At 34.7% G+C, this 15,300-nt stretch overlaps 1 protein-coding gene across 1 annotated transcript; it reads right to left on the reverse strand.

Moving 5' to 3' along the window:
• Nucleotides 1-542: 542 nt before the first annotated feature.
• Nucleotides 543-9,574, reverse strand: LOC126789066 (probable leucine-rich repeat receptor-like serine/threonine-protein kinase At3g14840). The gene is made up of 24 exons (XM_050515125.1): nucleotides 9,195-9,574; nucleotides 8,908-9,085; nucleotides 7,079-7,150; nucleotides 6,889-6,957; nucleotides 6,540-6,611; nucleotides 6,381-6,452; nucleotides 6,163-6,234; nucleotides 5,945-6,016; nucleotides 5,783-5,854; nucleotides 5,619-5,690; nucleotides 5,462-5,533; nucleotides 5,265-5,336; nucleotides 4,772-4,831; nucleotides 4,612-4,674; nucleotides 4,493-4,528; nucleotides 4,334-4,371; nucleotides 3,860-4,260; nucleotides 3,465-3,660; nucleotides 3,024-3,188; nucleotides 2,408-2,526; nucleotides 2,103-2,313; nucleotides 1,744-1,981; nucleotides 1,336-1,486; nucleotides 543-1,208 (listed from the first exon to the last, which is right to left on the reverse strand). The coding sequence occupies exons 1-24, from the start codon at nucleotides 9,304-9,306 to the stop codon at nucleotides 819-821; spliced, it is 3,075 nt and encodes a 1,024-aa protein (XP_050371082.1). The 5' UTR covers nucleotides 9,307-9,574; the 3' UTR covers nucleotides 543-818.
• Nucleotides 9,575-15,300: the final 5,726 nt, after the last annotated feature.

Below are 15,300 nucleotides of genomic sequence, written 5' to 3' on the forward strand. Positions count from 1 at the left end.
TCTCCAAAGAGACCAAGAAACAAATATTGTTACCAGGAATAGGAAAGAGATGGCCCAAATAGGAAAACGGCACCCAAGCTAAGATATTAGCAGCCTAAACACTCGGGGCACCGTAACCTTAAACACATTTTATCTTTCCTGCTTTAATCAAAGTACAAATGGTACTTTGCCTCATACTAGGCACTTCAATGAAGTTGTCTCTTATCCTTACAAAATACAGTTATACAAGAGATTGTAATGTAAAAGTTCTATATTGCTAATGCTGGATAGTATTAGAATTCCGGTGCCATGAATGCAACAATTGTTTGCGGCACACTTTGCTCAATGAGCTAATCCAACATAAATCACAACATGGTATTAACAACATTTACTAAATCATACAGTGCCTCATGATGCAAAAAAAAAAAAAAAGTTCTTTTTTACTCCTTGTCAACTGGTTGTATTCGTGGTTTGAATCTGTAATTTGTTTACTTTCATTGAAAAAGCATTCACGGAATTGAATCAAATGACAAGATATTCAAGCTAGTTTCTCTATATTCAACTTCCTCGAAAATGATTTATTCCATAGATAATGAGAAGAGAAAATTCAATACAATAATTAAGTTGAAAAGATATAATCCATGCCTGTGAACATCTTCACAATCCAGAATTCCTTTCAAAAATCTTCACAATCTAAAATTACTATGCTATAAAAGAACTATATGTTATTCAGTGAACATTCCTGCCTTATATTTCGAAAAAAAAAATATTTTAAATGGTTTTTTGAACACACATATATATATACTGGTAACAAACTGAAGACAGTTTGCTCAGTTTCTCTAATTTCTGTTCTCCCAATAACTTGAATCAGGATTGACCGGATAAAGATCATTAACAGATGAAGATGATCCAGTCCAAGGCCCTTCGGTTGACATAGTTTGCCTCTGACTATTCTCACTCTTGTTTTCTGAAAAACTGGACTCAAAATGTTTCCTCATTTCATTGATCTCATCCTTCGACGCATTTGAATCCAAGACCAACTCTTGGACAGAAGCCTTGCCTTCAAGCATGCTCACCACAGAAGACATAGTAGGCCTATCTGCTGAAATGACATTAGTGCAAAGAAAAGCTACATTGATTGTGTTCATCATTTCTTCTTTGTTAAAGTCTGAGCCCAACCTTGGATCAACTAGTTCCAGTATGTTCCCTTTCTCTTTTAGAACAAGTGCCTAAAAACAAGACCAAGGATTTCAATCATTACATAGAACTGTAGGTATACCGCTACTTTGATTCAAAAACTAAATATTTAAAACTAAAGTGAACAAGGAAGAAAATAGAATCATCACATCAACCTACCCAATCAAGAAGAATAAAGCATTCTCCCTTTGCGCGGTAAGTTGTATTGCTCCGCCCACTAACTATTTCCAATACAACAATTCCAAAACTATAGACATCGGCTTTATCAGTTAGATAACCGCGCATCGCATATTCAGGTGCCATGTATCCACTGCAAAGACAGATAAATATATAAATTAACACATATGAGAAAGAAGGAAAAAAAGCTATAACAAAACCAGTACAATACAACTAAATATTATACATCTATTACTAAATGGGGAAAAATGCAGCAGCGATTAGTACGTGATAACAAAGCTATATGGGGAAAACCTTCATTTATTCCATCTTCCTCTTCCTATTTCTATAGATGGCTTGCAGTGAAAACAGTGACCTAAGAACCTAACAAGTTAATACAACAGGACTTACTAAGTTCCAGCAATTCGGGTGCTTATGTGGGTATTATCCTCTTCATCAAGTTTGGCCAATCCAAAGTCAGATATCTTCGGGAATAGATTCTTATCAAGAAGCACATTAGTAGCTTTGATGTCTCGATGAACAATCTTCAACCTTGACTCCTCATGAAGGAAGGCCAAGCCTCTTGCAATACCAACACAGATATTGTGCCTTGTTGGCCAATCTAACTTCAACTGACTTTTTTCCGGACCTTCAATATGTCAAAAAATAAAAAGTGAAAAATAATAGCTAGTTATCAGAAAGTTTCTTTTATCCACTTGCAAGAACCAATAGAAGGTTTAAAGATGAACACTTTTGCTAGAAATATTTACCAAACAAAGCACGTGCAAGACTATTATTTTCCATGTACTCATAGACAAGCAACAAATGATTTCCTTCAATGCAGCATCCATATAGCTTGACAAGATGAGGGTGTTGTAAAGCAGAAATCATGCCAATCTCATTCACAAATTCGCGATTCCCTTGCTTTGATTTGGCAGAAAGCTGTTTAACAGCTATTATGGTGCCATCTGATAAAACACCCTGCATTCATCAAACATAGTGAAAATCTCTAAGAAAAATGAGCTCAGGTGCTGAAAATAAATAGAAATGATTGGTTCTCCTTTCTGAAAATTACCTTGTGGACAGGACCAAAACCACCTTCTCCAATCTTATTAGCTGGGCCAAATTCGTTTGTGGCGGCTTTGATTTGCCTCAAGGTAAATTTACTGGTTTGCAAGTCCACACCATCTAAATCTATGTAGAAAGCGAATTGATATTAGAAATAGTTGCCAAATTTTTAGAATGACATAGCACTATGAATTCAGACTGATTCCAGGCCTAAAACTTAACAAAGTGTAACCAAACTAATACTTTTGACAATGTCCATGTAGAACATTATACTAAAGTCGGAAATCTAAACATATACCAATTTAGAAGCATGATAATGCTCATTTGTTGGGTAACACTGAGGAAAATTATTATGATCAGGAAGCAAATTTGCCAACCACTTTTTATTTGCCCACCTTGTGCACACCCTTCTAAACTCATGTCATGTGTCTTTTCTCAACTCAAATTTAGATAATAATTGAGCAATTGGATACATGACATGAATTTAAAAGGGTGGGCACAAGGTGAACAAATAAAGAATGCTCGGCAAATTTGTTTCCATTATGATCATCTTAGGCAGCCTCAAGAATATGAAATTTATCGACACTTGGACGATTTTAGTATCACGATCTAACTGCATATACCTTGTTCAAGAGTCCTTTCTCGTCTTAAAAAGCCTTTCCACCAAAGAGTACCAAAAATAAGTAGAATAATGAAGATTCCACCAGCCACAATTCCAATCACTACACCGACAGATATTCCACTTCCACCTTCACCTCCTGTTGGGGCCTCTGGCGGGGGTTCAAAGTCTGCCATAAGAAGAATCTTTAGTATATCATAAATGTTATTGATATAAATTGAGATGAATCCTCATTTCCTCAATTTTCAGAGTTGAACAAGGTAAAACAGAACGGTAAAGTAAAGTGGATACATTTCTTTAATTGGCAACAGAAAAGAACACAAGACCGACCTGTAGAGTAGTGATTAATGAAATAGGATGCATGGATTATTCTTATCATGAAACTCTCAGTAATCTACAGCTAGTTGCAAGGAGAACATCCGAGTTGATAAAATATTAAACTTACTAGGATCAACAGAAATAGCGGAGATAAGCGGACCATAGGTTCCTCTTTGAGGGATGCTAGTGGTTCCTTTCCCAGCCCAAAGTAGACGGATCTCCAAGGTATTATGAGTTACATTAGCAGTGAAGTTTTTCACAACGGCGATACCAAACCCTCCTGCGTCACTAGCAATGTTAAAATCCTTCAGCACCAGTGAACCCTGCAATATAGTACGTAGTGCTATTAGATGACAATTCATTTTCATGTTTACTAAGGCTTCCACAGTCTTTACTGTACTTAATTTCATGTTAACATACAATTTGTATAAATTAAAATTAAAGTAATGTTTGTTTTGACAACATCTGTTAAATACTTAAATATCATGCACTTTAGCTGATATATGTGGATTTATGCCATACCTGGATATAAATATCAAATATACGCCTTCCCAAGCTGCTATATGTTTTGTTATTGGTAAACTTTATCTCGGCAAAATGGAGGTTCACTGTGTAAATTCCATTTCCCAGACAAAACCCATAATAAGTTAACGAAATAGAAGAAAGCCGTGCATTCAAATACAGCTGAGGATTGGTTTTTATGGAGAGTCTAGATGAATTAGTCAAGAAATAGGTATCTGTAGAACTGTCATCGTCAGGGAAGTAACCAGTGTTGCTTATTGCCCAATTCGTACTGCTTTGGTAAAATGATGAAGGCCCAGATCTATCTGTATCTTCTTCATACGTTGCCACCGTAGGCCTTGTGAAGTTTTCACTAAGTTTTACTTCTTCTCCGCCACAATTTATGTGGAGAGAGTACCAAGCTGGGAAAGGAAAGCAAAAGGTGGTTAAGAGCCGTTGAGAATTGAAAAGAAAAGACCATGGATCACAACTTACTTTTTGAACATTTTGTAATTTTCAGACATGAAACAGATCTGCAAACAGAGTAATGAAGGATACAAAAAGATCAGCAAGAGAACATGAATAGCCAACCAATAGATCCTTTAAAGTCCACGTAAAACTTTTGTGCATGCTTTCAGAATACTGTAAACTTACGAAGTATTGCCCCCTGAAGAGCTGGCAAACAAGTTCCTGCAGTAGTTAACATACATTCATAAGCTTGCTTTACAAAACATGAAGAATATATATAACTTAGTAGAGATTGATATGCTTACAAGCCTGGTTGTGCTTCACATTTAACCTCTGAGTTAGTAGTAAAGTTGTTATATGAAAGATCACTGCAGAAAAAAAGCTCATGTAAATTTCTGTTTCAAAACTAAATTAAGGGAGTAGGATGAGCATTTGCTATTATAGCTTTTCAAGAAGTGAATTTACATGCTTTCTCCATTCAGCCAATCAGGCACGGATCCAGTGAGCATATTTCCAGTCAAGAACCTAAGAAAAATAACAGAAAAAGGAAGTAAGGAGTGTAGTGTTAATCATAATGATAAATTTCCTGAATAAGATTGAGAACATAGTTTTTCTTTTTTATTAGCATAGGCTACGTGATTGATAAGAGGAATGTCCGAAAATTATATGTTTTGTGTACGAATCTCATATCCTGTGATGCTTGATATGGAAACTCGGTTCCATTTATGCATATTTATTATCAAGTTCTTGCTTCAACAAACATATTACCCACAAATTATCTCTCATTTTACTCAGATCCTACTGTTAAACAAATGTTACACTCCAAAACCTAAAGTTAACGTTTGTGAGCATGTGGAGAGCAGGAAAAATAATATTATGATGGAGACCTCACTCTACTCCTGAATTGTAAATCCCTAGTAATCAGTAAGACAACCAAGATCTGGTATTCATTGCTTACATGTAATCCGCCTTCGCTAGACCAGAAAAGCTGCTTGGAATTTCTCCAGTTAGCTTGTTAAAGCTGAGGTCTCTGCAAAGATTCCATTCAAAGAAAATGTAAACATGATCCTTGTTTTCAGTATAATAGCATGTATAAAAAGACAATTTAAAGAAGACTAAAAAGAAAAGGAAAAGAAAAAAAGACATTTTACTAACAATGTTTTCAAAGTCTTTATAGTCCCAAGATATTCTGGAAGCTGTCCGGTAATATTGCAATTCCGCAACATCCTGTCACAGAAACACTTAAAGCTTGAGTTGGCAAAGACATATAGTTTAGCCAGATACGTGTGCCATATGAAAGTATGTAACTCACAGTGTCTTCAGTTTAACCAAATTCTTAAGTGAAGGCAATGATGATTCAGGTCCATTCAAGTCAGTAATTCTCCTGCAGTAACATTTGTCCATGGAAGTAAATTATTTACATAATCCTAGTCTATTCCATTCTACAAAACAGCAAGTTTTAACTAAAGTACTAACATGTCAGTTAATTTTGTCAAAAGAGAAATGCCGGAAGGAATTGGCCCTGTCAAGCCACTAGCCTGAATTGCGCTGTTTCACAAGACATAGTGAAAATTAGTGATTATATGAAATCTGACAATCAAGCAAAAGTAAACCATGAGAAGCATAAATGTTACTCACACTTTATTAAGATTTGTCCAGTTCTGAATAAAATTAGGTATCTTTCCGGAAAAGGAATTGTCACTGATCCGACTGCATAACAAAAGAAATAATAAAAATGATTCAACTACTCACGTGATCAGAATATGAGATACATACTGACTGAGGTGGGTGGTTACGACACCATAGATTAAAGAAAGAAAAAAGAAGGTAAGAAAGAAAGAACAAGAAAATCTTACAAGTCCTGTAGCGTACTAAGTCCTGCAAATGTTTCCGGCAACTCGCCAGTAAAGTTGTTTGAGGTAAGAAGCCTACCAATAAAAGTTAAAAGAAATATTAATTCCAAATGAACATCAAACATGCACCCATAAATGATCCAAGGGAACAACAGCAACTCTACCAGAACAAACAAAAGTCATTTACGATGGCTAAAAGTTCTAATGGGATGGAGTCTTACATTCTTTCTATGTTGGGCAAATTCCCGAGCTTTGCGGGAAGAACTCCAGATAAGCTATTGATTTCAAGGACCCTGCATTAACATATGTAAATTTATCCACGAGAATGTTCACACATCAAGTAAGGAGAAAATGACACAGATGTTCTTATCAAGACTCACAAACTTTTGAGGGTTGTAATGTTTGCAAGCTCAACAGGTATAGAACCTGTCAAACGGTTTCCAAGAAGGGAACTGCAGCAATTCTTAAATGTTAGAAGCATAATAGTAAACAAGCTAAATAACATCTAAATATAGAAGGCAAAAAAACTCCATATATAAGATTCAAATATATATCATCTGAATGGGACATCAAGATGTACAAACATGTCATAGATTCTTTGGTTAAGAAAGAAATAGAACACTGAAGGGGCCAACTAACCATTTAGATTTAGAACAATATATATGAGCATGAAATGAAATAATGAGTAATTCATATGCACAGTTGTATACAGAGGGAGAAAAGAAGTACATGTCAACCAGTGGCAGGACACCCCAGTCTGGAGGAATGGTACCATTCAGGTAGTTGCGGGTGAGGTCACTGAGGGCGAAAGAAAGAAATAAATGAGTCATTGCCTCATTCCAAACTTAAATCCAGAAATAAATGAGTTCATTAAATCAATCTGACTTAAACTTGCACTGGTGACAGTGCGTATGCATACATTTCTTGGAGATAGGGTAGCCTGCTAAACTCTGGCGGGAGTTTTCCCGGCAAGTTCTGAGCTTTCAAAACTCTGCAGTTGATCAAAATACAGTGTGATATTATATATCTCAATCACTTTATAACAAAGATTACCAACCACTAAAGGAAACACAACCACTGAACTAAGACCAAAACAAATAAAACACTCATGAGTCACCAAACCAGTACGAACATAGTAACAAAGACAATCCACCATAAAGTTATGCTATCATATCAGCGTAGCTTCAATCATCCAGTTTAACCTTAGTATATTTGTAAATGCACCAGTCCATTCATCCTCTGCAGAGCAAATGTGTCGTTTTCCTGGTGTTTTTTTTTTGGTAGAACCAATAGAAGTGTGATTCTCAAAAGTCCAAACCCAATTTGCATTAGATCAACTTATCTATGTACACATTCAAGAATCTCCATACAGCTCATGCCTCTTTGTCCGTTTCTGTCAATGCTACAGTACAAAAGTCAACGTTTTTTTTTTCAACACCCTTCAAGTACATGAACAAGACCTCGAAGATCTTATCTTATTATGCATCCTTATAAATCTTTCACATCGACGACTTTTGATTTTTTATCTTTAACCTAATTCATCATGAAATAGTTTCACTAACGTTGGTCTTATATCATTTTCGCAAAAGCAATAAGAAATAAGAAAACAAATTTATGACAAAAACTCATAGTGTGGGTAATTAGTAGATGTGTAAGATAAAGAGACAGAAAACAACATACAGGTATACATAAAAATCCAAAAAAAAAAAATCAAACAACTCCAACCTCACAAGAAATACAGTATGAGGAAATTGCACAAGTTTAGTATTTTTCACAAAATCATGACATATGGAAGTATTATTTGTATCCTCTAAAGAGTACGAAGTTTCTTCTTTTATGAATTTATAATCAACGCATAACACAATTTCTCCGAATTGGTGAAAAAATGGCCACCCCTACTTTGTGAGATTTTTTTTGTCAAACTACTTTTACTTTGTGAGTCTTTGACTCTTTGTAGACTTTAGTATCAAAGAAAAATATCACGGGATTTACCCTAAAGCCATGTTTGGTAAGGCTGATAAGATTAGACTAAGATTTCAAATTGGATTTGACTAGATTGAAATACTAATCAATCTTGCGTTTGGGTAATCATATTAAGAATTTGATAAGATTCATAAAGAAAAGCTTCACTCGTCCTTTCTCTCTATCTTTTTCTCTCCCTGACTCTTCCTCTCATTCTCTTCGACGCAACAGCGCCGTTTGCCTTCCTCTTCCCGTCGCGCCGCCATCCGGCCAAACCGGATTGGAGCACCACCGCAAAAGATTTGTTGATTTTCTGTCTATAAAACCAGTCCCTGCATGTAGATCCTCAAATCGGAATTAGATGTAGTATCTCGATCTTCCACGGATTCCAGCTTCATCCTTGAGCTCCAGCGAGCCCTTCCGACCTCTCTTGATAAGTTTGACCTCCACCTCTCACTCCCTATTCAAGTTTCCCTTTGCTGGGTTGACGCTGCCTCATCTCTGCCGTGGCTCCGCCGCGACTTTTTGAGCTCCGCTGTGACTCCGATTAGCTCGGTTGATGGTGTGAGAAGAAATTTTGTTTTGTTTTGTTTGTTTGTTTTCATTGAGCTCGAAGATCAGGCACAATGATGATATCGTGGTGGAAAAAATTATATATAACACCTTTTAAACCGGATTTAAACTCAAGGTCTGACATGATAAGATTTTTCTGTTTATTTCATATCTGGGAGTCCAAGATAAACATGTAAGATGTATATGTAGTTGCTCAAGGTAAGTGATACATACATGCTAGTGACGTGGCAGACAGTGGAATTGGGAACTAAGGTACAATTGCAGGTTACGGCATCTTCAAATCCTTCAACCGGGTTCAGATTAGCCCACCCGTAATCTTGGCCACAGGGATCAGCACTGAAATTCCAGTTCGTCTTCCCCAGAGTCTTTGCTATGTCCTTTAAGGCTTGAACTACGCATAAACAAAATCCACGCAACCATTTACATGCTATGACTATATATGTATAGTCGACCTGTATGTAATTATTTCATAAACGTAAAGAAATTGGTTGGTCAGCTACCTTCATCGTCTGGTAATTGAGTGGCTCCGAAAGCAAGAGTTGCAGAGCAAACTAGCAGGAGAGGCAGAACAAGAGGAAGATTGGTGAAGAAGAAAGTGCAACTCATTTTCATGATTATGGTGAAAAAATTTCACATTTGAAGGGCTTGATCGATCTCGGTGAGTTGATCAGAGAAAGAAAGGGAAAATGTTGAGAGCTAATTGGAAATGTAGAACGAGTTGGAATTAACAGCTACTGAACTTCTCTTTAGAAAGAGGAAACTAAATGAGAGGGAAGGGAGAGGAGTAGACTTGACCTCGATCGAATGACACAATCAATTAAAAGAACAGTCCGCGGATAATATACTGCGTATATTATTATATATCTTACTTGTCCTTAAAAGAAGAACACTTAATTAAACACAACATGATGAGTATTATTATCCCAACTTGCTTAATTATATATAGGAAGAAACTTACCGGACCATGGCTGGTCAGGGTTATGCTAGACACAGTTGAATAGTTGGAACGCGTGGATGGATGTCTACCACTCCCTGAAAGTCTGAAGTTTTAATTTTCTCTTGCCAGGGTTACATACATATGCATGACGATATGTATATTTCAGATAGTATGTAGGCAAATGTCCGCGTATTATTCGGTCGTTAGCTCAATCTTCTTCGAAGTATAAATTATTCCTTCGACGGTAACACTTATCTAAGAAACGCCACAAATATGAAGTTTTTAATTTAATTAGAAAATAAACATTAACATGTCATCACATAATCACATATGAAATTACTAACGCCATTGTAGTCGTTAAATGGACTTTCGCATCTCATATTGTGTCGTTTGATGTCCTGGTACAAGAAGAGAGGAGCTGGCTCATAACTTAGACTACAAGTCTCAAATGGTGTTTCCCGCTGTACGTATTTTGGATCTTCATATATATAGAAGCATTCATTCAATTTAATTAATTAGCTAGTGATTTAACACTTACAAAGTTAGCTATTCTGTACTTCTGGGATATAGATCTTTAGACTCGATCAACATCGTACGTTTCTTCTAGTACTTTGCTAGTAATTTTGGACCGTAGGAGTACTATCCTTATGGAACACATAATCCATTTGCAAGTTCTACGCCCGACTCAATATGCATGTATAAAGAGTGAAATACACATTTAAGTACGATCAATATGTATTAGATGATTTCGATCTATATATAACATGCAAGATGATCAACTTTACTCAGAAAAATACGTTGTGCTAAAGTCAAGCATAAAATTTGTCCATATGCCAAAGTCAAGTTTGGGACTAAGCGCGCACATATCAAACTACTATCCTTAATTTGCTGGCAAAAATTGGAGTTATCGTAACAAACTAACAATGAAATACATACTTAAACTGCATCTAGATTAAGAACACCAACTTGAACAATAGCTAATGATCGAGGTTTTCTTATATATAGTGCGTGCATTTCAATATGTATTCAATTAGCGGCTTAGAGTCAACTAAATCAAGAGAATATTTATACGTCAATGTGAATTTGACAGTACTAGAAGAGACGCGCGCATCCTTAATCATTCATGTCAGTGCAGTATTATTTGTATCTGTAAACATTATTATTAATTATTTTTCGTATAGTTTAGTTTAGGTGCATTATTTCGAACAACCACTTGTGAATTTCTAACTACTGCACTTGATTCTCTTCAAAACTCATGTTATCTACAGCGACTTCATATTCCGGTAATCCAACAAACAAAGCCTAGCATTGGACTGATTGCAGGACATAAGTTTCTTGGATTTGATATATAGTGGTATATTAAGTGTTAACTATCATGCAAGTACAGCTCTAACATAAGTGTCATTTCTCAATCATATTGCTCAAGTTGACTTAGACTTCATAATATATTCACACAATATAGCTTGCCAGAACTATATTAATTTACTTGAAAATTGTTCTGTTTTCATAAAACAAGTCGGGGGATATGAAACCTTTTACAACCTCTTATTTTGAAATGTAAGAAATGATGTATAAAAAGTGTGGCGGCATTGTAATGAAACTATCGCACTCTTAAATTTCAACTCGGGACTTTGTACAAGTCAACATTACAACTGGCTTCGATCGATACTTATGAATGAAGGGGTCATTCGATATTGTATATACAGTACGGACGTACGCAATTTTCTTTCGGCTGAGTATCGATCATGTTGGTCAATCTTTGAACTTTTGATGGAGACGGCAGTCAGAAACTTAGAACTAGTAATTGCTGGTACTGCATAGTCCATGCCATGAAAGTGAGCTAGCCAGCGTACTACCAATCGTATAAATATAATCGTTTGAAAACAAGATAATAATCGCTATAGCCCATTTTGAGACAGATTTTGTAACTGTTTTTTAGGCTACTTTAGCTTTTAGGAAAAATAAATGGTGTTTGTTAAAGTTTTCAAAAACTACTTTTGGCCAGAATAGATTTTCCCAACAATCAGGGGTGGAACCAGGAATTCAAAATGGATAGGACTGGTTTTTAGACATACAATTTTTTTGTAATAGAAAACTTAATAGCTAAAGAAGTTATATTAAAAAATTTATGACTAAAGAAAAAGATGGAGAAAATGGAGAGAGAATAGACATATTTCTTACTAATAAAAAATATTGTAAGATTTTTTTAAATACTGAGAAACTATTGTGATATAAAAGAAGAGTGAGCAAAGAAAAGAATGAGTGGAGAAAATTAAAAAGAAGAGAGTTTTCTATTCATACTTCCTAAATTGACAATTAAACTTCTCTATTTATAGATTATAGTTGACTTTATCAACTCATGGGAAATTACTAAGAAATACACAAATTATTAATACGATGTAAACAAAATTCACATCTCCACTTGCACCTCCACTATAGTATATAACCCAAATTTTGGAAGGACATAATCATCAAGCAATTTAATCGATGTCGATCTATAAGAAGTTTGATATCAAAGTTCTCTAATATAGAGAACATGAGGCGTTCCCTTGGACGATACATTCATTGAAGCCGTCAATTTTGAAGGGAATTGGAACTTTGAAGATGACAATTTCCAAAAGATTTTACCTGAAATATATGAATAGTTGATGAGGGGATTAAATGAATGATGATGGAGGAGAGAATAAAGCATTTCAAAGATCGATTCCAAGTTTATATATACTACTCATTGTTTTCATTTTTTATTGACTCTGTTCAAATACTTTGGTCTCTTGATCATAATTGAATATGGTTCTTCCTCCACCTCCTTAAGAATCTGTAGCTTCACTGGCCATCTACAATATAGTTGATATTCAATAAATTTAGAAGACTCATGCATCCTTGGTAGAAAAATTCAATCTACTATCACTCCAAGAATGTGGCATTCCTACATCCATATATATTACAAGAGAGGATTGTGGCTTTCAATAGTTAGAAAATATAATTATTGAAATGTTCAAAAATTGAAATAGGTTTCACAACTGATTTTGAAGGTCTAAATAGTGGGCATTTTTTGAGAAAATTAGAGAGGTGTAAGTATCATTTTAGTTTATTATAAAAGTAAGTTAGAGGTCTATTGAGTAGAGAGATGTGAATACCATTTTTTGAGATATGAATAAAAACTTTAAAGAATAATTGAAAAGAGAAATAGAAAAAAGGAAAAAAAAATGGAAACATAATAAGTAGAGTAATAGGTTGAAAAAGTGGGGTAACACGGGATTGAAACCCACGAACATAGCCCTACTAATTGAGACACTCAGCCAATTAAAACTAACTTCATTTAATGTGTGATAAGTACATATAATTTTTGAAATACCTTGTTTTTCGGTGAGGCTATAGCCAGACTAGCCCGCTACATAGTTTCGCCGCTGCCAAGAGCTGAAATTCCAATGACCTTGTTACATAAATTGTTAATCTTCATTATTTTTCGAGATTCTCTCACTACCTTTATATATCTATCTCAGTAAAAATCGAACTCATAACTTTTTCAAACTCATCGACGACCAGATTCTTTTAATTATTTTTTTCACACATCTTTAATTCAATAATTTATTCTGCGGTACCTATATCGATTAAGAAGAAAAGTCTATACCTTATCAAAACCACACAGAATACTTTTTGAAAAGAACTATCTAAGCTACGTACGTGCATGCATATTTGGAACAAGTAAAGTTAATTAATTAAATCCCAAGACCCTAGTCATTCAAAAGCCTGAACTTTTTTCACAAGGAATTACTTTCATTAATTTCTAATTGATTAATTTCCGCTTTTGCATGCAGAGACGTAAGTAGAAGTTTCGTTGCCTGAGACTAAAAATTTTGTTTCTCAAAAAGCATACACCAAATGACGTAGGGAAGCATATAGATCGTTCTATTATTTGTCTACCATGTATGAATGATTCTCTAAAAGCACAGAGGCCAAGTACAGGCCCCACATATATATATATATATAGTACAGTTTCTGAAAATGGCACTCAATAATTGAATTTGGACTAAATTTTTTCGGGTTAATATATTATACATCAATGTATGTTATATATCATACATTTAACGGTTGATAACTGATATTATTTTTCCGACCTCATTCACAAAACAATATCGACCGTCGAATATGAGATATATATCATATATTGATGTATACTAAAATTTTCCAATATTTTTAAAATAAATATCAATTTGATCAAAATTTGGACACGCAAATATCCCATAATGCATGTCACTCATCGATTTAATTCGATACAGTTAACATTTTGTAATCTAATTATTTTTTTGGTTAACAGTTTGTAATCTAACTTGGAAAGAAACTTCAAATATTCCTAACTAGGGGGTTTCGCGGTTGGCTTGCCATCCGTTCTTGATTCGCACCATCGCATGTCACTTTCTGTTTTACGAGATAAGATGACGCACCTAGCTACATCCTAGAAAATTCCCAAAATGCATGCATGCAACTAATGATCGATCTGATTGATTGAGGTGGGAAATTTGAGCTAGATGCATGCAACTTACAAATTTAATAATCAGTATCATTTATTATTGACACTGATCGATTTTGACCATCCTGTAGCATTCAAATCTAGACACCATTTGGGTAGTGGTTTTGGTATTCAATTCTACGTACAAATCTGGAATAGAAACCGGAGCAAAGATGACTGAGTTAACTTGGGTGGGGTGCATTAAAGCTTCTATAGGTGGCTTTGATAGATATCCTAGATAGGCCAAAATCTTATTTAAATCTTAGTGCCCAGTTCTCTGAGAATGAGATTCTGAATGTTTCGGATAGCTACCAAACCAACCTGCATGCACAGATCTGACAATCTGAGCTTGATGTATTTGACCGTGGACTTCCGATGAATTATTCGATTATTATGATCCGAACTGAGAACAATCTACAACTGGCTGGTTAAAACTAGGTACGTTCTAGTGTGCTGTGTTTAATACAACTGAGCTTATTTAAAAAGTTAGCTTATGTTAATTTTTGAAAATAACTGTATAATAAGTAAAATAATTGAGTGTTTGTTAAACTGACTTTTATAAATGGATGTTAGTGGCAGAAGCAGTTATATAGCGTTTGGTAAACTCAAACTGGCTTATTCCTTTTAATTTATCAAATACCTAATTTAGACATCTTAGATAATTTTGCATGAATTGTTTGATAATATAATGTACTCAAGTGTATTTCCTTACCATTTTTTCTCAGCTCTTAAAACTTAAAGGGCAATATGATTAGTATGCAACCTTTGAAAAATAAACATATACATATTGGACCAGCAAGTACAAATAGCTGCTAATTATTTCTAGTCAAGAAAAAAAATGACAATAAATAATTAATGATATTGATTTAATACATCTATTTAAATATGAATATGTACAATGAATCATCTCATAAATAGATAATTTCTCTACTTCTACCATAAATCCATGTTATATATAATCTGACAACGGTAACAAAATTTATTTGTAAGAAGATTGGTCATTTTCCATTTTCCATTTTATGTAACATCGGTGAACATTTATTGGAGTATGACTAAATTCTAGCAACATTAGAGCTGCATTAAGTTTCCTCATCTGTTATATGACTTGTATCTTCTAATCCTTGGAAACCAGGTAAACTCTGGCTTTGATAATAGACCC

Source organism: Argentina anserina, chromosome 3, assembly GCF_933775445.1.
Source record: "Argentina anserina chromosome 3, drPotAnse1.1, whole genome shotgun sequence".
NCBI lineage: Eukaryota > Viridiplantae > Streptophyta > Magnoliopsida > Rosales > Rosaceae > Argentina > Argentina anserina.

Bases quoted from the DNA above. Each gene is read 5' to 3' on its own strand.
- LOC126789066 (XM_050515125.1), bottom strand. From the start codon at position 9,306: ATGAAAATGAGTTGCACTTTCTTCTTCACCAATCTTCCTCTTGTTCTG. The intron at 6,017-6,162 runs GTAAGATTTTCT...TTTGTTATGCAG, and splicing joins CTTAGTACGCTACAGGACTT to TCGGATCAGTGACAATTCCT. The intron at 2,314-2,407 runs GTAATTTTCAGA...TGATGAATGCAG, and splicing joins GTTTTGGTCCTGTCCACAAG to GGTGTTTTATCAGATGGCAC.